The following is a 24,800-nucleotide window of genomic DNA, read 5'->3' as shown; positions in this document are numbered from 1 at the left end:
GTAATGGTGATGACAGTTAGATCATCTTTGTTGATATAAAGTTTGCGGTACACCTCGTATATTTAGTTCTGAAAAGAACTGTTGAGTTTCTCGACGTTTCGATCAATATGCTTTGATCGTCCTCAGAACTGAGAATCCAGAAAGTCCAGGAAACTGGGAATATAAGTGGAATAGGGTGGGACTGGTGTGAAATCTAAAAACAATAGCAAGTTCACAAAGATCATCTTCTACTGGTTCCTATCTATACTATAGAAAAAAACGCCAGAGCATAGATAGACGCATCGGAACTCGTTTTACCAATATCGACGGATTGTTGAGCCTTGAAATTTGCAAAAAGTTTGCACAAATGTGACGTTTTGCACATTTCACGGCATAACACGGTTGGTCCGTGAGCTTGTCGTCGTTTGTCGTCATCACTGGTCAAGTTACATCATAATTTTGTACAAACAAATCAAACAAAGTTACTTCATTTGCATTTCATTTATTAAATTGAAATCAATTTAAGTGAATATATTGTGTACCATGGGTACATTGTTATTAATATGCCTACCAAATTGTATTGATATTTAGAATTATAATAACGAATAGAATTAGGCAAAAGTAACTTAGGCCAAATAAAGCATAAGGTTTGGAGATCCAGATCCGGGGTTGTTGACAATACCTGAAGTAGCATCACTCGAAATGGTGCTTCTTACACGACTTGTGCGGACTCCATTACCGAGATGAACAGCTGCCACACCAGAGACGTGTGGGCAAGCCATGGATGTACCACTGATGGTGTTGGTGGCGGTGTTGCTGTTGTGCCAAGTGGAGGTGATGTCAGAGCCTGGAGCGAAAATGTCAACGCATGAACCATAGTTGGAGAATGATGATCTGTCATCATAAGAGCTAAAGGTACCAGAAATGGTTGTAGCTCCTACAGTGATGGCCTAGAAAAAAGCATAAATAAGTGCATAAGTAATAGTAATCATACACACAATAATTTATATCCCGCTCTCCCGCTCCTGTATTTCTCTACAAACCTGGGAAAACATCTTTTACGTCACTGATTTTGCTTACTTAGTTTTTTAAATTAAACAAGAAGTTTAGTGCCACGGTACACGGTACCTTTAAACATTAACAACTGAATATTTAAAATGACGTATGTCCCCACCGTGTTCTGCCATACCACTGACATATAAAAGTCTTCTGACTACCTTTTTTCAGTGCTACAAACAAGTCTACACTTACGTCACTGCTTCTGGCTGGGGAGTAGTTACACGCATCAGCATTGCTGTTACCAGCAGCGACTGAAACTACACATTTGCCTGCAAGTCTTGCAACAGCCTGGTCGGATGTTGTGGATCCACCACCTCCAAGAGACATAGATGCAACACATGGTGTGTTGGCATTAGATGCGACCCAATCCATACCTGTGACATTCAATATAAAAGATAATTCCTAGTCGTATGTAATATGCGCATTGACAATGCTTTCTTAAAGCTTGGTTCCCACTAGCACGCAACGCAGCGACGTATCGACGCAAAGTGCTGTATTGGGTAATCACGTGGGAACCGGCGACGCAACAGTGCTGCAAACATCACAGTTTTGATTTCGCGCAGGCGGGGGAAAACACAATTATCGGAAGGGCATTTTTTTACAACGTAGGTTGCGTTAAGTTACGTCGCCAGTGGGAACCAAGCTTGCGTAGTTTAGGTGCAACGCAAGGATGTACACTGATTTCACCAATCGCATAATTGTCATAACTGTCATTTGCATCTTTAGCTTAGCTGGTTGATTATTGAAAATAAAGTTCAATATGGTGCTCTAAAATTGCTTCGATTTCACCATGAATTGGAGACTATCTTGATGAAAACGAAAAGATATAGCTTACCTTCTACGATGTCAGAAGTGGAACCAGATCCAAGACATCCAAGAACTCTAACACCGTATACTTTAGCTCCCTTGGCTATACCCCAGGTGTTACTAGCGGTAGTTCCAGCGCAATGGGTTCCATGTCCGTTGCAGTCAACACCCTATGCAAATCAAAGAAATATTTTGTTTGATTGGTAACAGCCATATATAGACCAGGGGTTATGTTAAATAATAATTATGCATTGGCGGCAACTCACATCACCATTTCTGGTGGCATCATAAGCGATTGATGCGCGTCCACCAAAGTCATTGTGAGATGGGTTGATTCCAGTGTCGATGACGTAGATGTGGGCACCGGATCCAGTTCCTTGATTTAAAAAAAACACGACAAAGGTAATTGTTACACTTTCAAAATTAGAAATTGAAAAAGAAATTAGAAAAGAATAAGAAATTGGACAGTTCAATAGGATAAGTACGGTATGCAATAAGCCAAGTGCTATGCTTCAGAATTCAAGCCCATCAAATACGTCGAATAGGCCTATAGTGAAGAACTTACCACTGACGGAGAATCTGCCATCCAATGGTAGATTTCTTTGATCAACACGATCCAAACCCCAGGTAACGGCCTGTGTTCTCATGATGCTGTCCTCTTCAATGTAGTCAATGATGTTCAATCGACGGATCTGAATATCGAAGATAGAAGATTACTAATTTACGCTTGCAATTTTAATGATTATAAAAAATGTATGAAAGTTTGTATTACAGTATTTATCTAACATGATTTATCATAAGGCCTTGAATATACACTATCAAACTTTATGTGACGTGCCTATATAGGCCTATGGACATGATTATGTCATATCATTACCATATTTGGGCATATCACTACCATTTGGGAACTTCACACTTTTTTGTCAAACTAGTTTCTAGTGTAGACAGAACTTAACATGATTTATCATAACATTGATGGACAGCAACTACTGTCATTAGAAAATCGACTAAAAACATATTTAAATATAAAGTTTTTATTAATGCCTGAAAATATCGTTATATTAAATAACAAAAATGATTAGTGTTGACAAAACTTGAGCTCACCTTTTGTATGATTTTGTCGTTCATATTTTCAACAACGAATGCTTTGATGTTTCTGTATTTTCTGACGATCTTTTCTTTCAACTTTTGTGGAATACGGTTGAAGCCAGCCCTTGCCTAAAATGGTAAATTATTAAAATTAAAGTGGAAATATTAAGTAAAATGATATCAGAAATAAACAATTTTTAATTATTATGTCGTAGCTTTTCATAAATCTCCATACAAGACTCGAGGTAAAAATAGGGAAACAATGTATTATTAATTTCCTATTTCATGCATATGAAAACATTTGTGTGGGATATAATTTACCATAAAAAAAAACATAAAATAAAAACAAAAAATATATGGTATTTTATTGCTATCTCTATTAGTACAACATTAACCAATCACAGTGTTACAAACCACAATTGGAAGAAAATACATGAATTTGGAACTTGAGGGTGATTTTGAGCGTCCAATTTTGAGATTAGGGTTGTAACTGATGCCGATGAAAAATCGTATTTAATCAATTAGCTTTAAGCTTGGTTCCCACGCAACGCAAGGATGTAGCGCATCACAAGCAATTTCACATACATTACATTATAATAATTTACGATTGAAATTGTGATGATTTGTTGCTTGATGATTTTCTAATAATTTAGTACTGTGATAGTTTAGGTCCACGACTATTCCTTAGTCATTTTCTTACTTAATTTAGAAACATGCCCTTTGGCGATAGTTGTCTTTGACAGCTAGCTCTTGTCTCTTCTCAGCGCTTCCACTTTATGTTTCACTGAAAGGAATAAATAAATAAAAAATATACAAGTATTTTACCTTTAGTCCAATGATGTACTTGCCGGGGATTCTGTCTTCTCCATGAGTCTGGAGAGGTGCTAGTTTGGCACAGGCCACGGTGGCGAGGAGAAGTACGATGAAACAACGCATCTTGTAGCTTGGTAGTGGTGGTGTCGTTTGGTCGGATCGGAAGAAACGAATGAATAGTAGCTTCGAATCTTCGACTTTTATAGGCAAATTCAGATAACAATTTCTGCGGTCACGTGACTATGATAACTAAAATAGAATGGGCAAATAATACCAGATGCAAGATAATGCAATTGTTCTGTAATTCAATCAAGAAATAAAACAAGTTGATGTAAGCAGATATCACGATATCCCGTATAGTTTCGTAATTAAGTTGACTGAAAATCGATATAAAATTCAATTAAATAAAAATTCGACATTTGGTTTAGACCTAAATGTACTACAAAAGTACTATTTGGTTACTATTATATGTTATTTGGTTACTGTTTAGAAAATTACTCGCCCCTTGTTGTTAGAAATTAGGTATTGATTTAACATTGTATATTGGACTTTTGCAAAGTGAACCAACTTTTTTCCTCCAAAGGATTGAGTTTATAAGATTTACATATTAATATATACAAATAAAAAAAAGCATGCTAACTGAAAGACGAAGAGGGTAATAACATTGAGATTCCGACAAATTTAAACTTGAATCTTTACTGTAATAAAAAATTATATTCATTGCAAAAATATAATTTAGTTGGTGCAATTATAATAACGGTAAGGTCGACTACAAGTTCAGCTTTCATAAGCAAGAAGGCAGTAATGCATCGCGCTTCATCCTCATGTCAGAAGGGGTAGGCTATTCATGGCTGTTGTAAATTACCCCTAACAACAGGCCCTTTTAGGTAATAAAAACGTTTTCCTCAGTTTGTCTGCTCTCCTCCTGTATGTAGTTTTTTTAAATTGATATACATTTATTTTGAAGGAAATAAATATATTATTATAACATTAATACGGTTCCAAATTCCAGATTCAAAGAAATTTGATTGGTCCACTTGAAATGTAAAATCATTTTACTTGGCATAATTAAGACAATAACAGATAATAAAACTAGAAGAAAAATACATCAAATTGCATGACAAACACTTAGGCCACGTGAGCGTCGAGTTGCATTTATATAATTACTTCGTTTTCAACGTCAACCATACTTTATAATAATATTTATCAAATATTTAAAAAAAATAGTGTATATATATATATATAAACTCTCACTTTTCACTCAAGCTTACAATTCAAAAATCAAAATGGTTTTGACTTACCCCAAATGCTTCGTATCCAAGAACTAATTAAAACAAATCGAAATGCTCAACGTTTGAGTGTTCAACAACAAATTAAAAAATGATGAATGTTCAAACGTTCAAAGGGTTCAAAATTTGCGAAAAATTAACGATGATGAATGATCAAACAACGGTCCTTCTTGTCCGCTTGCTTCTGTTCTTCAGGTCTCCGTTTTGAATCTTCTGGTGTATCTTCTTTGATGATCGGCTCGTATTCATCCAATGGTTCGTACACAAAATTATAAAAAATCTGCTATCTGCTTGTCTCGATCCAGTTAAAAATGCGGTTAAAATGCTATACTTGGAAATTTTGCTTGTCTCTTCTTATAACATGATTTTCTGCTTGTTTCCTTATCAAATAGATTTCTGCTTGTCTTCTTATAAAATGAATTTCTGCTTTTCTCTTCTTATAACAATACATTTCTAGTTGTCTTCGTCTCCTCTTGTTTTATTTAAAGAAATTCTTGTTTTATAGTCTGCTTCTTTTCTTCTTGTTGATGCTGGTTTGCGGGTGGGTGAGTCTTCCACCATTTAATATAATGTGTGAGGTTTTACTGTATTAAAGACTCTTCATAGACACTTCTTCTAAAACACACCTCATAGAAATTTCTTCGAAGACACATCTCATAGACTTTTCTTCGAAGACACACCTCATAGACATGTCTTCGAAGACACACCTCATAGACAATTCTTCGAAGACACACCTCATAGACATTTCTTCGAAGACACACCTCATAGACATTACTTTGAAGACACACCTAATAGACACTTCTTCGAAGACACCTCATAGACACAATATCTGGTTTTAATAGAGTTACTCGGATAGGCTTATTACAAGGAAGGAAGGAAGTTTATATAAAAGACGTAAATATTAAAAAAAGTAAACTAAAAAAAGTAAACATTAATATCAAGATACGTACATACAATCATGGTAAGTTCTAATCCCATGATAAACGTAAAGAAACACGTGCACTGTAAACACTGGATTGTATGCTTTTCTGTTAAGTATAAAACGATGTATTTTAAAACAAAATGTATTGCCGTTTTGGCAAAATTGTTAGAGATATCGATGGCTTGACATCGATTATCTAGGGACTATTTCTATAATTATGCATAGGAATAATTCGACACTCAATAGGCCTACAGATGATGGATGTTTCATGTTGTTGACATCTCCTCGGTCAAAAAGGTCCCTATTATCCGTTGTATATTGCTATGCAATAATTATGTATTAAATAATACATTTTGTTATTGATTTGAGTCAAATTATTTGTTGTTTGAGTTTGAGTAAACAATCAGAAGGAATCTTCTCTGTTACAACGATGTAGGCCTACATAGGGCCTTCATACACTCATCGTTATCATATCCATGGCTGTGATAGTATTGGTGGGGGTGGTGGTGGTATTAGCGCAGCGGTGGTTATTGTAATGGTGATGACAGTTAGATCATCTTTGTTGATATAAAGTTTGCGGTACACCTCGTATATTTAGTTCTGAAAAGAACTGTTGAGTTTCTCGACGTTTCGATCAATATGCTTTGATCGTCCTCAGAACTGAGAATCCAGAAAGTCCAGGAAACTGGGAATATAAGTGGAATAGGGTGGGACTGGTGTGAAAGCTAAAAACAATAGCAAGTTCACAAAGATCATCTTCTACTGGTTCCTATCTATACTATAGAAAAAAACGCCAGAGCATAGATAGACGCATCGGAACTCGTTTTACCAATATCGACGGATTGTTGAGCCTTGAAATTTGCAAAAAGTTTGCACAAATGTGACGTTTTGCACATTTCACGGCATAACACGGTTGGTCCGTGAGCTTGTCGTCGTTTGTCATCACTGGTCAAGTTACGTCATCATTTTGTACAAACAAATCAAACAAAGTTACTTCATTTGCATTTCATTTATTAAATTGAAATCAATTTAAGTGAATATATTGTGTACCATGGGTACATTGTTATTAATATGCCTACCAAATTGTATTGATATTTAGAATTATAATAAAGAATAGAATTAGGCAAAAGTAACTTAGGCCAAATAAAGCATAAGGTTTGGAGATCCAGATCCGGGGTTGTTGACAATACCTGAAGTAGCATCACTCGAAATGGTGCTTCTTACACGACTTGTGCGGACTCCATTACCAAGATGAACAGCTGCCACACCAGAGACGTGTGGGCAAGCCATGGATGTACCACTGATGGTGTTGGTGGCAGTGTTGCTGCTGTGCCAGGTGGAGGTGATGTCAGAGCCTGGAGCGAAAATGTCAACGCATGAACCATAGTTGGAGAATGATGATCTGTCATCATAAGAGCTCCAGGTACCACTGATTGTTGTAGCTCCTACAGTGATGGCCTAGAAAAAAGCATAAATAAGTGCGTAAGTAATAGTAATCATACACACAATAATTTATATCCCGCTCTCCCGCTCCTGTATTTCTCTACAAACCTGGGAAAACATCTTTTACGTCACTGATTTTGCTTACTTAGTTTTTTAAATTAAACAAGAAGTTTAGTGCCACGGTACACGGTACCTTTAAACATTAACAACTGAATATTTAAAATGACGTATGTCCCCACCGTGTTCTGCCATACCACTGACATATAAAAGTCTTCTGACTACCTTTTTTCAGTGCTACAAACAAGTCTACACTTACGTCACTGCTTCTGGCTGGGGAGTAGTTACACGCATCAGCATTGCTGTTACCAGCAGCGACTGAAACTACACATTTGCCTGCAAGTCTTGCAACAGCCTGGTCGGATGTTGTGGATCCACCACCTCCAAGAGACATAGATGCAACACATGGTGTGTTGGCATTAGATGCGACCCAATCCATACCTGTGACATTCAATATAAAAGATAATTCCTAGTCGTATGTAATATGCGCATTGACAATGCTTTCTTAAAGCTTGGTTCCCACTAGCACGCAACGCAGCGACGTATCGACGCAAAGTGCTGTATTGCGTAATCACAAGTGGGAACCGGCGACGCAACAGTGCTGCAAACATCACAGTTTTGATTTCGCGCAGGCGGGGGAAAACACAATTATCAGAAGGGCATTTTCTTACGTTGCGTAGATTGCGTTACTTTGCTTCGCTCTAGTGGGAACCACGCTTGAGTAGTTTAAGCGCAACGCAAGGATGTACAGTGATTTCACCAATCGCACAATAACTGTCATTTGCATCTTTAGCTTAGCTGGTTGATTATTGAAAATAAAGTTCAATATGGTGCTCTAAAATTGCTTCGATTTCACCATGAATTGGAGACTATATTGATGAAAACGAAAACATATAGCTTACCTTCTACGATGTCAGAAGTGGAACCAGATCCAAGACATCCAAGAACTCTAACACCGTATACTTTAGCTCCCTTGGCTATACCCCAGGTGTTACTAGCGGTAGTTCCAGCGCAATGGGTTCCATGTCCGTTGCAGTCAACACCCTATGCAAATCAAAGACATATTTTGTTTTATTGGTAACAGTCATAAGTGGCATTATAGCGCTTATCAGGCGAATTACTATAATATCACCGATATATAGCTTCTATAACTGTGTAAGAGCATGGGTGGCATTGTTTGGCTATGTGAAATAATAATTATGCAGTGGCAACTCACATCACCATTTCTGGTGGCATCATAAGCGATTGATGCGCGTCCACCAAAGTCATTGTGAGATGGGTTGATTCCAGTGTCGATGACGTAGATGTGGGCACCGGATCCAGTTCCTTGATTTAAAAAAAACACGACAAAGGTAATTGTTACACTTTCAAAATTAGAAATTGAAAAAAGAAATCAGAAAAGAATAAGAAATTGGACAAACGGTTAACAGTTGAATGGGATAAGTATGCATTAAGCCAAGTGCTATGCTTCAGAATTCAAGCCCAGCAAATACGTCGAATAGGCCTATAGTGGAGAACTTACCACTGACGGAAAATCCGCCATCCAATGGGAGATTTCTTTGATCAACACGATCCAAACCCCAGGTAACGGCCTGTGTTCTCATGATGCTGTCCTCTTCAATGTAGTCAATGATGTCCAATTGACGGATCTGAATATCGAAGATAGATTATTAATTTACGCTTGAAATTTTAATGATTATAAAAAATGTATGAAAGTTTGTATTACAGTATTTATCTAACATGATTTATCATTAAGCCTTGTATTACACTATCAAACTATATGTGACTAAATGTGATGTGCCCATGGACATGTTGATGTCATATCACTACTATTTAGCCTGGGTGCAGAACAGTTAATATACACATTTGCGGGAAAAAAGTATAGGAAAATTTTTTTTTAGTTTTTCTGATAGAGTATACCATATAGAATGTCAGAAAAAAAATCCCCATCCCAGGGTCTTGGGGAAAATTTTTTACGGCACTTTTAAATTTTGGCCTATATAACGCACACAAATTCCTATTAACACACACAAATACCTATATATAGGGGATAGGGAAAATCAATTAACGGTTTTTGTTACTTGCAGTTGTGTTTTAATGATTAAAATTAGTAGAGGCTTACTTTAATAACTACTTCTCATAGTAGTTGATAAATCGAGTCGATACGATGACACCATCATGCCTGAATCCAATATGGCGTCCAATTTGGCGGGAAAAACAGGGTATTGCTAAAAACCCCGCAAACCTCCAAAAAAACATAGCAAATCCCACCGAACCAACATAAAAGTGATTGAATCATGGAGTGTACGACCCACTGGGTATATAAAATATTAAATTTTTACTGTTAACTACTTATTTTGGGGATAAAACATCATTTTTTGGTTAAAAATCAGCAATCATTTTTTACCAAAAAATGATGTTTTACCCAAAAATAAGTAGTTAACAGTATAAATTAAATTTTTTTTTTACATGGATATACCCAGTGGGTCGTAAACTACATGATTCAAACCTTTTTATTATGTTGGTTCGGTGGGGTTTGCTATATTTTTTTGGAGGTTTGCAGGGTTTAGCAATCAATTTTGACCAAAAAAGTATGTTTTACCCCAAAAATAAGTAGTTAGCAGTAGAAATTTAATATTTTTTTTACATGGATATACCCAGTGGGTTGTACACTACATGATTCAATCACTTTTATGTTGGTTCGGTGGGGTTTGCTATGTTTTTTTTAGGTTTGGGGGGTTTGCGGGAAGTTAGCAATACCCTGTTTTTTCCGCCAAATTGGACGCCATATTGGATTCTGGCATGATCATCAACTCCTATGAGAAGTAGTTATTAAAGTAAGCCTCTACTAATTTTAATCATTAAAACACAACTGCAAGTAACAAAAACCGTTAATTGATTTTCCCTATCCCCTATATAGGTATTTGTGTGTGTTAATAGGAATTTGTGTGTGTTGTATAGGCCAAAATTTAAAAGTGCCGTAAAAAATTGTCCCCAAGACCCTGGGATGGGGATTTTTTTTCTGACATTCTATATGGTATACTCTATCAGAAAAACCAAAAAAAAATTTTCCTATACTTTTTTCCCGCTAAATTTGTACTGCACCCAGGCTAATTTGCAAACATCACACTTTGTTGTCAAACTAGTTTCTAGTGTAGACAGAGCTTAACATGATTTATCATAACATTGATGGACAGCAAGTACTGTCATTATAAAATTGACTAAACACATATTTAAATATATATAGTTTTTATTAATGCCTAAAAATATCGTTATATCAAATAATGAAAATGGTAGTGTTGACAAAATAACTTGTGTGTGTTTTGAGCTCACCTTTTGAATGATTTTGTCGTCCATATTTTCAACAACGAATGCCTTGATGTTTCTGTATTTTCTGACGATCTTTTCTTTCAACTCTTGTGGAACACGGCTGAAGTCAGCACTTGCCTAAAAGTGATTGTAAATTATTAAAATTATAGTGGAAATATTAAGTAAAATGATATCAGAATAAACATTTTTATGCATTATTTCGTGGATTTTTAGTCTTTCATGTATGACTCGGGGAAAAACAAAATGGAAGCAAGCAATGTCTTCATTTCATATGCAATATTGAGACATTGTTAGCAGTTTGTAGGTTTACCATGAAAATGAAAAGAATATACATTAAATTTATTGCAAATTGTTGCTTTATATTACAACATCAAACAATGAAGGAAACTAACAGGAACGTAAAAAGACCCGTAGGAAGACCAAGAAATAACTGGATGAACCAAATAAAGAAAGGACATGTAGACACTAACACAATAACAAACCATCCTGCCATAAACAGACAAAAATGGAATTGTGGAAAGCGTAATGTCGGAAGACGGAAAACGTTAAGAAGAAGATAATACAACATCAACCAATTACAGTGTTACGATTGGAAGAAAAGGACATTAGTTTGGATTGTTTTCCTTGCAGGACGGTCTGAGCATGGAGGTACAATTATTTTTTTTTAAATGTTATACCTCCATGTTCTGAGCGTCGAATTTTGATTTATTTGCCAACAATTAATGTTACGGTTGTAAAGGAACTTGTAGGACCAAGGAAGAGTAAAGTATACTCTTCCCTGGCAGGCTACGACGCAGTAACACTAGGCCTGAAGATAGATGAAAGAGGCCAACCAATAGGCCTATAGGACGCAAACTTCACAATTCGGTAATGTGATAGTACACGACTACCATATTACTTTTCTTACGTAAAAGATATAAAGCTTACCGTCAGTCCAATGATGTACTTGCCGGGGATTTTGTTTTCTCCATGAGTTTCGAGAGGAGCTAGTTTGGCACAGGCCACGGTGGCGAGGAGAAGTACGATGAAACAACGCATCTTGTAGTTTGGTAGTGGTGGTGGTGTCGTTTGGTCGGATCGGAAGAAACGAATGAAAAATAGCTTCAAATCTTCGACTTTTATAGGCAAATTCAGATAAAAATGTTTACATTTCTACGATCACGTGACATTGATAACTAAAATAGAATGGGCAAATAATACCAGATGCAAGATAATGCAATTGTTCTGCAATATTTTTCTATCAGTATTCAATCAAGAAATAAAACAAGTTGATGTAAGCAGATATCACGATATCTCGTATAGTTTCGTAATTAAGTTGATAGGTTGTATAGGTCTAACTCCAATTCGATATAAAATTCAAGAAAATAAGAATTTGACATATGGTTTAAATTTATGTACTACAAAAGTATGATTTGCTTACTATTATACATAACAATTTAGAAAATGACCCGCGCCTGGTTTTTAGAAATTAGGTATATTTGACATTGTAATTGTAATTGTATATTAGATTTTTGCATTAAAATGAACCAACTTTTTCTAAAGCGTTAAGTTTATAAGATTTACATATTATATACAAAAAAGCATGCTAACTGAAAGATGAAGAGGGTAATAACATCGAGATTCCGGCAAATTGAAACTTAGCCAAGATACATGCATCTTTTCTGAATAACACATTATATTCATTGCTACACAATTTAGTAAGAGTAGACTATACAAGTTCAATCTTTCATACGGCAGGCGGTAGTAAAGGCCTACGCTTCATCCTCCGGGTGGTCGGAAAGGGCAATAACCTCCAACAACAGGCCCTTTTTGTTAATAGGAACTTGTTCCTCAGTTCGTCTGCACTCCTCCTGTATGTAGTTTTTATTCATTTATATACATTTATTTTGGAGGATATATATATATTATTATAACATAAATATAAGATTCAAGATTCAAGACATTTTATTGGTCCACTTATAAATCATGGAAAATCATTTTATTTGGCATAATTAAGACAATATAATACAATAAAACTACAAGAAAAATACATCAAATTGCACAAACGATTTAGGCCAATCCTGAAATACGGTTAATATTATAGGCTAATGTTAAAATACGGTTAATATAGGCTAATGTTAAAATACTGTTAATAATTATAATGTGCTAATGTTAAAATACTGATCGATGACGACATGATTGATTATTGACAAATGCCAACTCACCAAACTTAGTAAAGAAACTTACTGATGATGAAATAACAATCAATAACACATTTAATCTAAAACCTACGTCATTTAAACACCTGTGATTGATAACATTCCTACATCAAATACAGGGCATATTCATCCATATGGTTCAATTGTGAATAATAAACATTATAAACAGTTAAAGAAAAACTTAATTAGTAGATGTCTTGATAACGAGTAAATCATTGATTGACTGATCCGGTGCCTTGTAACCACCGCAACAGGTGTTCACAAGTTTGAATTTTAAACAATTGAAATTATTATTATGAATGTATTATTAATGCCTGTGTAATTTCTCGTAGAGGTTTGTTATAGTGAAGGCTTACTTATAGTTGTAAAAGGCACGGCGCCGGCAAGTAAAATCGAACGTCAATTTTTCGTTTTCACGACGCTCCATGCGGCAATGCGCCAATGCGCTTAAGTAGCAGCCGTGTGAAAACGAAACATTGACGTTCGATTTTATTGCCGGTGTGGAACCGTGCCGGAATAGGTGCGAAAGACCCTTAACATGTGTCTTGACATATTATATCATATAATCATCATACCAAACGGCATTTTATCAGAAATGCGCAATAGAATTTCACTGATATTCAATTTAACTTGCAATTGTAAAATGTAAAACATGGAAATGAAGACATCCACGACGGTGACACCAACAAATTCGCTAAATATTAGAGCTCAAAGTTTGGCGAATAGATATATATATGTAAGCTTTAATGTGAGCTGTCATGACAAGTAAGACAAAATAATTTTTAAAAATGTAATAATAAAATGGTAATAATTAGTTACAAAAATCTAATTTTCATTATGGAACTATACGTCAACTAAACACCTGTTGTTGATAACATTCCGATATCAATATATCTCATCCATATGGATATCAATCGTTGATAATAAATTAAGAGTTAGTTATAGCTGTAGAAGAAATAAGCCTTTATAAAAAGTAGCTAAGCTGCTGATCTTTTCCCTACATTTTTGTAAAACATCCTTAATAGACGCGCCTCCGTGTTAATTTCAACGCTTTTTGCCCGCGGGCTCTCCTATTATTTTTTTATTAATCGTGTAAAAGGCAAAAACGGCGTTCCATATGTACTTTTTATACGCAAAAAAAAGTTAAGATGGCTTCAGCAGCGATACGTTCAGATGAAATGGTTAAAGACTACTTAATTTTTCGGGGGCTAACAAACACATTAAGAACGTTTGAGGCAGAATTAAAAGTGGATAAAGATAAGGGTTTCCGAGTATGTGTATAATATGGTGATATTTTATTTCTGACCTAGCTAGGCTATCTCTACCTCATCTAGGCTAGGCCTCTCGAGTCTAGGAGATAGCTAATACAGGGCCACCAGGCGCTCAGAGATACCCGCGTGTAGGGGAAGTACCCTAGCTAGGACCTAGGCATAGTGTATGCAAGATAAGCCCTGGCCCTAACTACTGTGTTGTGTGGGTTTGGTGACGGAAACTGTCGGCACGCTAGGCTAGCTAGTTCATTAATTATGAATTAATTATTTTCTAATAATAAGACCTAGCCTAGGCCTATTATTATTATTATCAGTATCAATGATTGACTGTGCACGGACGCGTGCCGTAATATTTAATAAAAGTTTCTCGGCAGGGTATATTATTACTGTTTTATGAACCTGGTCTTACCACCTGATAAAAAGTAAAATGATACATAAAACTAAATAAAGTGTATTTTGTGTAATCCCTTATTTATCTTCATGTGATTATGTTTATGATTATGATCTGACTGAATGAATTTACCCAAAATTTCTTTGCAGAACAGCAATTTAACAGCATTTAGGTCATGGAGGTATAAAATTATATACCTCCATGTTTGGACAACAATCTATTGAAATATGACTTTTACTTTTTTTTAAATCAGAGTAACCGGATAGTAGATCAACTTTTTACCTTCATCAACATGTATGACTTGATGGGCTTACGCAGCTATTGGGATCACCTGGATAGGAGGTTGTTCAGTCGATTAGAATCCACCTACAGTTCTAATGTTAAACGTCTTCAAATTAGTGTCCTGAGGTTTGTGAATTAAATTTTGTACTAGCATTAGTACCCATCTTCGACGGATGGGAGCTGATTAACAGATTTCAACCGAGAAAACTAAAATTATAAGTAAGAGTTGCAATTGAAATCTCATTTTCTATTTTAAAATCCATTGATACACATAGGATTGAAATAAAGTTTAACATAACATACGTAAATGCATTTAACAAAACTAAATATATGTATATATTCATTCATTATTATCTGAATAAATGTTATCTGAATCTGAACATTTTACACTATATTTTATATACACTTGCAAGTTTTAGGTACCGTCCATAATCTGAAGTTCGAAATGCAAGTTCACCGTTATTATTTTTGTATTGTGTAAACATTAATAATGTATACTAATAATAATAAAGTATAAACAGGCCTACCGACCCTGAAACAATGCATTAAGTACAATTAAGACCTTACTGTGTTCAAAATGAGAGGAGCTAAGTTACCCTCAAATAACGTAAAATGCAGGGCCCCAATGGAAACCACTTTTGGGCTACCCTGGGGAAATAAATGTAATAATAAAAAAGGACAGATAAAGGGTTGAACCAGAACAAAGACTTTCCAAAGTACCAAAAGTAAACTAGATTTGAACTCGTCACTACGGACGAGTTAGGTTATCCGCAGCGCAAACGCCACGTGCACGTCATACGTTAGAATATTACGCGCAGAAAAACGATCATGCCATTGGAAAAATGTTAGTGCGCTCTCTATTTTGTGTCACGTCTAAGTATATACAGTACACTATATACTGTATACGTACTACATACAGTGCAGTATAGGTGAAAATAAGTGACCAAAGTTTTTGACGCTTTTGCACATGATGACGTCATAACAATTTTAAAAATTGTAAATCATGCGAAAAATAATTGATTGACCTAGACAATATAAAAAAATGGAGGGAAATGGAATATGGATAAGTGGAGATGCGCTCTATTTAATGTGATGAGCTATGACGAAAGATACAAAAATCCTATATTTTATATTCGAGTGGCCATACGATGACGTCATAATGTCCGTTTAGCCATATTGATTCATGATTCGATATTTACAACTCATCTACTTCCAGAATATGTAATTTTTAAAAAAGTTCACCAAGTAGTTTAAAATCTATGACTGTTTAAAAAAAGGCATAATTTTGACGAATTTTTGAATATTTTCATCAAAAACGCGCGCAAATTGTCCAATTCGACGTGCTCGTATGACGTTAAATTATGTCGGAATTGTTTAAAAGTTGGTAAAATTACTAGAAAAGGCTGAAAAAACTAAAATCACGCAAAAAAATCTGTTTTTAACGCTACGTGCGCACCGCGCGCGTATTTTTTTGCGCGCACGTGGGAATTTTTGACATGCTTAAAATGACATGAAACGCGTAGAAAGTTGATTAGAAATTGATTTTTCGCATTTTGAAATTTTAAACGCGCGTGCGCACGTAACTTTCTATAAAACATGCCATTTTTAATCCATAGAAAGTTTGCCCTTGACATGACTTAAATTTTCACCTAGTGTCAATACAAAATGACTTTTGGTTTTTAATCTATGATCAATCATTGAAATTCATAAAATCGCGCGTAAGTCACGTTGCGCAACTCTAAAATCATAAAACAAAGTGTCTTGCACATCTACAGTTAGAGGTCAATCTTCTGACAAAGTTATATAATCTTATGTTAGCAAGAATTAGAGATATGCTGCCAACAAAATTCTGGGAAAGAAAGAAGAATATAGAAAAAAAAAAAAAAAAAGAAAAAAAAAGATCCTGACAATAACAAGGGGTTATCCGCCAAGTGCGGATAACCAATAATTGCACCCTAAAAAGTACAGTGCACATCATCTAAAAATAGGTGAAACATTGATTGCTGTAGCTACCGTTAACATAACATATTGTTGTCGAAGCCAGAGATACTGTAAGATGAAAAGAGTGTTAAAATCCTCTATCTTTGGCAAGTCAAGATCAGTCTCCTAATGTTTATCTAAAGCTCTGTCTACACTATCAAACCAGTTTAACAAAAAACATTGTGATGTGCCCAAATATGGCAATGATATGCCCAAATATGGTAGTGATATGACATCATCATGTTCATATATGGGCACATCACATTTTTTTGTCATATAAAGTTTGATAGTGTAGACAGAGCTTAATAGTATTTATTTTGTTTAATCTTAGGCTGTATTTAGTGAATGCTATACAGAACAGCAAGCAAGACAAAGTATTAGAATTTTTTGATAAATTGTCAAATGAACTACAAAATGCAATAGAATGGAAAGAATGGTTCAGTAAGTATTTTAAGATAAATGGGATGAGAAATCGTTATATATTAAAAATTATTATTATCTATTGTATCATCATCATCTTAGCAGCAACGTTGTAAATATTATGTATCGACATCAGCAGCAGCATTACCTTCCCATAAACATTAATAAGCATTATCAATATCATCATTAACATTACATATTATCAACATTATCACCACAGCATCTTTATTTTACAATTGAATGCAATGTTAAAGATATATTGTCCCCTTGAAATATATTTGTTTTTCACATTTTTGTTGTTGAATATGCAATTTTAATGTTCCATAATAGTTATTCACTTTGACCAGGAATTGGATGGGAAAAAACAATTATTTACCTGAAAAAATTTTAATTTAAAAGCAAAAAATAGTCATATTGGCTGCCAGTTGCCAATTTTGGTTGAATTTAATGGTTTATTTGGTCTTTTTATAAGTTTTTTTCGTTGTTTTTTCTACAGAAGTGATTAACTTTATTAAAACTACAAAATGGCCTATTCAAATTCTGATTTAATTTATCTTAATTTTTCATGTTTTTGAGTGACAATACATCTTTAAATGAATTTTCTTTTTCTTAATTTTCCTTCCAGTTTTACCATTTTTAAAGAATCCTGAACAACAACCATCGTTTGAACTCTACTTTTCCAAACAGTGGCAAGAAACACTAACCATCTCACTACAAAACTTTCTGAGTGTTATATTTCAATCTATGCATATCCTTTGATAAACTAGTTATTTTGATTACACATGACACCAAACGTTCAATACAGTACTGTACTACCAACAAATAATGTTATGTGCCCAAATATGGTAGTGATATTCCCAAATATGGTAGACATCATTATGTCCATATATGGGCACATTACATTTTTTTGTCACATAAAATGTGATAGTTTAGACAGAGCTTTATACATAGTTATCAAAGTTCTTTAACAGTTCATACCTCTTCCTACCCTGTTGAACTATGATCTAGAACAACAAAGGATGATAAAACTTCAAGAAGAAAACAGCAGACTAAGGAATCAGGTATGTGTGTTTTAAATTACAGTGTGTTATTTTGTTGTTGTTGTGGCTGGAAAGTGTAGGTTCATCTGTACAGTAAGTTAGGCTGTTGGTTTAGTTAATTTACTGTCATCAGTTATTTGGCTTGGGCCTAGGAACAGGGTGAAATACAGTGTTTGAGACTATTGCTGAAATGGAGTGTTTACTTGCAAAAGGCCAAAATGTTTTCTTCTTTTTTCAGCTTGCACAGAAAGAAAGAGAAATAATGCTATTACCATCTGCCACAGTGAGTTCAACAGATGAAGCTACAGATGATTTTACCAACTTTAAAAGGTACAACAGGTTTTTTGATTATTCATTTAAATATATTTTTCTAACGACAGTCATTTTAGTATTTATTTATAGATAGTCAAATTTATTTAATAATACTTGTGTCCATTTCAATAGCATATGATTTACCTTCCCAGTACATTTTACATATTGGTACATCGATATTAGTCTAGTCAAGGCAATCTAACAACAGGATGCTGAGCTCCGGAAATCAAAAGGTTTATCTGTGGCTGCGACACGATCAGTTCCATGCCCCCGCACAGAATATGTACATAGTACAGTACTGTGGTATTTGTCGCAGCCAGACATAAGATCAAAGGATTGTTATGAGTTCCTATCTTGTCAAGGCGAGCTCAGTGTCCTGTTGTTAGATTGGCCTTGGTTTAGTTATGTTATATTTCCATTATTTTTATGTCTTAAGCAGTAAATATAAGAAGTCAACATCACCTCAGCTTGTCTGTAAACCTCCAACAACAACACAAGCAAACGCAGCCAAATCTCTACCCTCATCAATAATAAAGTCAAGTGCAAAACAGACACCAGTCAAAAAAGAGGACGATAACAATTTATTAAAGAATAAGAAAGTTGAGGGAGGGTCACAGGTCAGCAGAGAAATACCTACAGCTAGACAACAATCAAGTCAGGTAATTATTTTATTAGTTTATTCCATTTTGATGCTCAATGGTAAGCTATGTTTTTATTGGTAATTTGTTTTTTTTTAGTATTTCTGAAATTATAGTTCATTTACAGTATATTGGAAAAGAATTACCTGTATGATAAAATGCCAGATTCTAACTTATGCCCTCATAAATTGAGTATATAGCACAGTCTATTTCGTGCCTAGCTTACCTGGATAAACAGACAATTGAAGAGTGAGATATAACTCTAAAAGAACATGAACACCCCTCTCTACAAATGGTATAGTCCATGAACTAGGCCCTGATGTGGGAGCCTTCTCCACAAACCACCATCATCATTTTTTTTTTAGACATACATACATTTTTTGATTTTCAGTTTACCTCAAATTCGTCAACAAAAGAAAAACATGTTCAGCAGAAACAAGTTTATCAGAAACAAAGACAACAGTTGCTTTCAAAAGCACCAGAAACACTAGTTAAAGAGACACTAGAGAACACAAAAATGCAAGAGAACACAAAAACGCAAGAGAACACAAAAACACAAGAAAGTGTTAAGCATCAGGAAAGTCCTAAACATCAAGCAAGTACGACAGATACACAGCAGCAGGCAGCAACAGAAACTAAAGCTGCTGCTATTAATATCTCCCAAGGTAAGCTGTTAATTTAGAATGAATGTTATCTTTTCTCAATATGCAATTTGTATTTGTTTTTAACCATATATAATTGTTTGTCTACATTTTATATTACCATGATCAAAATAGTTTCCCATTGTGGTAACAAAATTGATTGTTCTTGAATTTGAAATTTTAAATTGTTGCCAACTCACAAAAATGAGTGTTTGCAATGAAGAGGCTAATCTTGGATCTGAGCCCCAACAACCTTTCCAAAGTGCATACCATCTTAGCTTCTTAGACTGAACTAATTTGAGTAAAAAAATAAATTCAATTTCTCCTTTATTCCCCATAGAAACTGAAATTGATAAAGGACATGCATCCACAGATGGTGGAGGAGGCAAGTAAAATGTTAAATTTATTTACAAAATGTAAAAAATAAAAAAAATAAAAAACCAACCAAGTGCTTATAATGTGATTGTTGTCTTGTTTTTTAGTTCCAGCATATAGCAATGAACAACCATTCCTAGTACTTAGTCAAGATGAATATATTGAACACCACTCAGCTATTACTACATGCAAGTTTTCCTCATCCGTTTCAATGGTAGCAAGTGCTGATGTTGATGGTGTAGTCAAGTAAGTATGGACCAATTGAATTGAAAACACAGGGAACAAACAACCCATATATTAAAAATACACAATGTATAGACTACATTATATTACTAAGGCTCTGTCTACACTATCAAACAGGTTTGACAAGTGTGATGTACCCAAGTATGGTAGTGATATGCCCAAATATGGTAGTGATATGACATCATGTCCATATATGGGTACATCACATTTTTTGTCACAGTGTAGACAAGGCTTTAGATTTCCTCTAATTAAAAACTGTTAGGACCCACTGAGGTATACCTAAAATGTTGGCTCCTTGTCACAACCAATTTATAGACTGTATCTCCTTTTTAAAAATTCCATTTTTAATTTTATGTGATAAACGATTATAACATCTTGATAATGAAATTTGTAACCCTGTTATATCTGCAAATTACACAAGCAATACAAATGTCTTAATCTTGTTGATATGAAGTTTGCAGTAATCCACGTATATATAGTTCTGAAAAGAGAGAATAATTTGTTTCTCTCTGTTGAGAAAGAAACACAACAGTTCTTTTCAGAACTATATATACATTTGATTTTGCTATGCAAACCTATTTGGTCACCAATGAATAATAACCAGAAGTGAGAATCCTCAATGACCGCTTTATGATACGTGAATTGTTTTATCTTGCAGAGTTTGGCGTTTTTCGCCCTCTCCTGCTACTGTGGCAACAATCATGTCTAAAAGTCCATTATTATCATTAGAATGGGCTTCAAAAACAGATAGACTTGTAAATATGCATACATATTTCATTTCTTTTATATCAAAGTGTTGTAATGTATACATTATTTAAAGATGCCGTTGTGAATCCTTGTAGGTTTATTCTTTCTATATTTATCTGTTTAAGTTGTTACTGGGAAGTTGTAGCGGTGCTGTTAAACTATTTGACACAACATCCAAGCGGACATTGTGTGAGGCTGAGACTGATCCACTATATCCAAGGTATTTATGCCCATTTGGCATTTCATACCTTGTCATATTATATAATATAGTTAATAAACTATTTTCCAGCATGTTCTTAGTTCCAATTGGACATTGTATGTGGCCGAGACTGATCCACTATATCCAAGGTATTTATGCCTATTTGGCATTTCATCATAATACAGAATTATATAATATATAGTTAATAAACTATTTTCCATGTTCTTTGTAGGATACAGTCACTAACATGTAGCCCGAATGATAGTGCGTTTGTTTGTTCAGCTTCTCGGAATCCTAATGATGTTATGTCTCCTGATATATCATCTTACCCTGAGAGCAAGCTGATGGTGTGGGACATGAAATTAATGAAATTACAGGTAACGTGTTAGACTTGCCCCAAGTCTGTATTTATTGTCTTTTTTTTTATTTATTTGTTTTTATTTCAACCGCGATTTTTGTCTGAACCCAAGTAATACACGTATGAAACGCCATATGTGCAAAAATATTTATATTTTTACTAATATTAAGACAAAACTGTATATATATGCTAATGACCTTGACTGATGAACACCCCCACATCCTCTTGAAAAATACAATTCTAGGAATTACAATGATTGTAAACCATGTAACATCTAAGTAGATCCTTGTCATTTGATTGGAGGATTATGGGTCACATGATACTTAATAGATACTCCATTGAATATTCCAGTGAATCTTTATTTCGTACTGTCAAATTTTGTTTTCATGTAGAAAGAGCTCCCTCTGTTGTCTAATTCTGGCTGCATCAATTGTTGTTCATATAACCATAATGGTCATCTGTTAATTACTGGCTTTTCAGATGGAAAGATCAGAATATTTGGTGAGCATTTTATTTAACCTTTATTTTAAACCTTTTAGTTAATGTTTAAGTAATTAACAGGTAAATTAATTTGATTACATTTCGTCAGGAAAATCGTCCCGAGCGTAAGTAAACAAAGATTTCAAACCACGAGTATGCATGATGCTAATTAGGATTGTTTACAACTCGTCACAGTTGAGAAGGTGGTGTTTTCACACAGATCGCGAGAAAGTTTTATGATTATGCATACAGAGTAGCCAAACAAGCATGTTGCATTATGAGATATGTTTTGATCGAAAACTTTGACTGGAAGTCAAAGTTATTTTTTGAACAAAAAAATGTCTGTATTTCAGTTAAATGATTTGTTTTTTTACTAATTTTTGGTGAAAGTTAAAAACTATTATGATACTTCAAAATGACCCACTTTTTTTCAAAATATTTTTTTAAAATTTTTTTGGAATTAGTCAAAGGGACAATACATCTTTAATATTTCATGCATTGATATGATGACACAGTTCTATACAGAACATATTCCACAATAACTCCTGTATTAATTACAGTATTGTATTTGTTTCATGGAACGTGTAATATTTTTATTTAGATATGCAGCGGTATGAAAGTCTTTTAAGCTGGAAAGCCCACAGTGGTCAGGTATTCTCTGCACAATTTAGTCCGGATGAGAACTCTGTGTACAGCATGGGGGAAGATGGCAAGGTAAGATTAGTATCTTATCAATTAAAAAACAAGTTTGACAAAGAAAATGTGATGTGCCCAAATATGGTAGTGGTATGCCTAAATATGGTAGTGATATGACATCATCATGTCCATATATGGGCACCTCACATTTTGTTGTCGCATAAAGTTGCATAGTGTAGACAGAGGTTAACCGTACTGTAATTATAAGAAAGAGAAAGATGTACGTTGATATATTTCTCCTTCTAATTGTTTAAACTGAAATTAATAATTTTCTAATTTTACAGTTTTGTCAATGGAGTATCCAGCAGGTGGGTCAAAAGATTAATGAATTACCAATACACAATGGTGCAACAGGCCCCTTTGTAGTGTCTGGATATGGAGGCTACAAGCAGGAGCAAATTCCTTGTGGGAAGTTGTTTGCGTTTGACCCCAGTGGAGGTCATGTGATGACATGTGCAATGAATGGATCTATAGTATATAAGGTAGGTATTATTAATACTTTGATAAAGTCATTAACATTAGGCGCTATAAATCCAAGATATTATTATTATTATTATTATTATTAAAGAATTATTAATACTTAAAGAACATCTTTATCATCACATTTTATGAGAAACAGGACATAATAGATAATATAGTAATATATGTCATTTATCTATCAAAAACAATCAAATAACATGAGCAGGTGAGATTAATTTGTTATTGATTGTGTATTTATTGGTGTGTAAAAAATATTGATTTTTTAATTGTTTTATTTATCATTTATAGGTTGATGATGATAGGTTTGAATCTACTCTTACAATCCTAGGCCACAAGACGCCAGTAGTGAGTGTAGACTGGGGTAGTACGATGAATACTGGCATGTGTTTAACAGGGTCAATGGATGGACGTTTAAGGGTCACTATGCTATTAACCCACTAGAATCCCTGTAGGCCACAAGACACCAGTAGTGAGTGTAGACTGGGGTAGTACGATGAACACTGGCATGTGTTTAGCAGGGTCAATGGATGGACGTTTAAGGGTCACTATGCTATTAACCTACTAGAATCCCTGTAGGCCACTAGACACTAGTAGAGTGAGTGTAGACTGGGGTAGTACGGGTCAATGGATGGAATCGTATGTCAGAGGTTGGGCCTTTAAAAAATGTGGCTCTCACTTTCCATAGAATACTGTACAAATCCTCTTCCCTATCCCATCCCTAATGCTTGGTTTCCACTAGAGATGCAACACGCGAGTTGACTAATCACAATTTGAACTGTCATTGGTCAACACGCTTACAGTACATTGCGTTTACATCCTTGCATCGTAGTGGGAACCAAGTTTTAAAAAAACAATGTTCAGTGCCATGCACTATGTTTCTGAAATACATTCCATATAACACATTTTGGAGCTGTTAGGTGTATTACTGTAGTTCACCTGTTCAATTTTTGTTATAAAGCACATGAAGAAACCCTTGAAACTCCGCCCAGGCATTTTTTTTAACCACCCCAACTGATTGTACACCAGTGTTCTTTCATTCCAAAAAATATTTACTGCTCTCTATATACTGTACTTAATAATCTTACATAATTGTGTTACACATATTGTGTACATCAGTTGGTTTCCATTACTATATATTTTATAAAAACAGTTATAATTATGTATAATTTGAAGAGATATCAGAATAAAGTATAATTTAATATATGAAGTAAACTTCAGTGGTGAAATTTGTTTTGTTTTATGCGTGTGTTTGTGCACACTA

At 34.6% G+C, this 24,800-nt stretch overlaps 2 protein-coding genes across 2 annotated transcripts; one reads left to right on the top strand and one right to left on the bottom strand.

The window, feature by feature from the left end:
• Nucleotides 1-529: 529 nt before the first annotated feature.
• LOC144838388 (uncharacterized) lies at nucleotides 530-11,861 on the bottom strand. Its single transcript, XM_078693727.1, has 14 exons — nucleotides 11,716-11,861; nucleotides 10,792-10,905; nucleotides 8,981-9,107; nucleotides 8,675-8,784; nucleotides 8,361-8,502; nucleotides 7,718-7,899; nucleotides 7,099-7,416; nucleotides 3,760-3,987; nucleotides 2,950-3,063; nucleotides 2,411-2,537; nucleotides 2,112-2,221; nucleotides 1,874-2,015; nucleotides 1,231-1,412; nucleotides 530-929 (listed from the first exon to the last, which is right to left on the bottom strand). The coding sequence occupies exons 1-14, from the start codon at nucleotides 11,824-11,826 to the stop codon at nucleotides 606-608; spliced, it is 2,331 nt and encodes a 776-aa protein (XP_078549853.1). The 5' UTR covers nucleotides 11,827-11,861; the 3' UTR covers nucleotides 530-605.
• A 2,273-nt stretch (nucleotides 11,862-14,134) lies between these two features.
• Nucleotides 14,135-24,710, top strand: LOC144837746 (WD repeat-containing protein 91-like). Its single transcript, XM_078692985.1, has 17 exons — nucleotides 14,135-14,257; nucleotides 14,902-15,056; nucleotides 17,242-17,351; nucleotides 17,956-18,078; nucleotides 18,309-18,391; nucleotides 18,609-18,700; nucleotides 19,122-19,341; nucleotides 19,712-19,985; nucleotides 20,302-20,346; nucleotides 20,444-20,582; nucleotides 21,238-21,334; nucleotides 21,452-21,546; nucleotides 21,758-21,902; nucleotides 22,276-22,384; nucleotides 22,965-23,077; nucleotides 23,344-23,541; nucleotides 23,828-24,710. Exons 1-17 carry the CDS (start codon nucleotides 14,135-14,137, stop codon nucleotides 23,978-23,980), a joined length of 2,274 nt encoding a protein of 757 aa, XP_078549111.1. The 3' UTR covers nucleotides 23,981-24,710.
• Nucleotides 24,711-24,800: the final 90 nt, after the last annotated feature.

This window comes from Antedon bifida, chromosome 3 (genome assembly GCF_963402885.1).
Source record: "Antedon bifida chromosome 3, ecAntBifi1.1, whole genome shotgun sequence".
In the NCBI taxonomy this organism is placed as follows: Eukaryota; Metazoa; Echinodermata; class Crinoidea; order Comatulida; family Antedonidae; genus Antedon; species Antedon bifida.
The sequence above is the reverse complement of the archived record's forward strand: the minus strand, read 5'-3'. Positions and strand labels throughout refer to the sequence as shown.

Excerpts from the sequence above, each read along its gene's own strand:
- LOC144838388 (XM_078693727.1), bottom strand. The coding sequence starts at position 11,826 with ATGCGTTGTTTCATCGTACTTCTCCTCGCCACCGTGGCCTGTGCCAAA. Across the intron at positions 9,108-10,791 it reads ACGACAAAATCATTCAAAAG|ATCCGTCAATTGGACATCAT; the intron begins GTGAGCTCAAAA and ends TTCGATATTCAG. Across the intron at positions 8,503-8,674 it reads ATGCCACCAGAAATGGTGAT|GGTGTTGACTGCAACGGACA; the intron begins GTGAGTTGCCAC and ends TGATTTGCATAG.
- LOC144837746 (XM_078692985.1), top strand. The coding sequence starts at position 14,135 with ATGGCTTCAGCAGCGATACGTTCAGATGAAATGGTTAAAGACTACTTA. Across the intron at positions 18,392-18,608 it reads ACAGCAGACTAAGGAATCAG|CTTGCACAGAAAGAAAGAGA; the intron begins GTATGTGTGTTT and ends TTCTTTTTTCAG. Across the intron at positions 21,547-21,757 it reads ACTGATCCACTATATCCAAG|GATACAGTCACTAACATGTA; the intron begins GTATTTATGCCC and ends TGTTCTTTGTAG.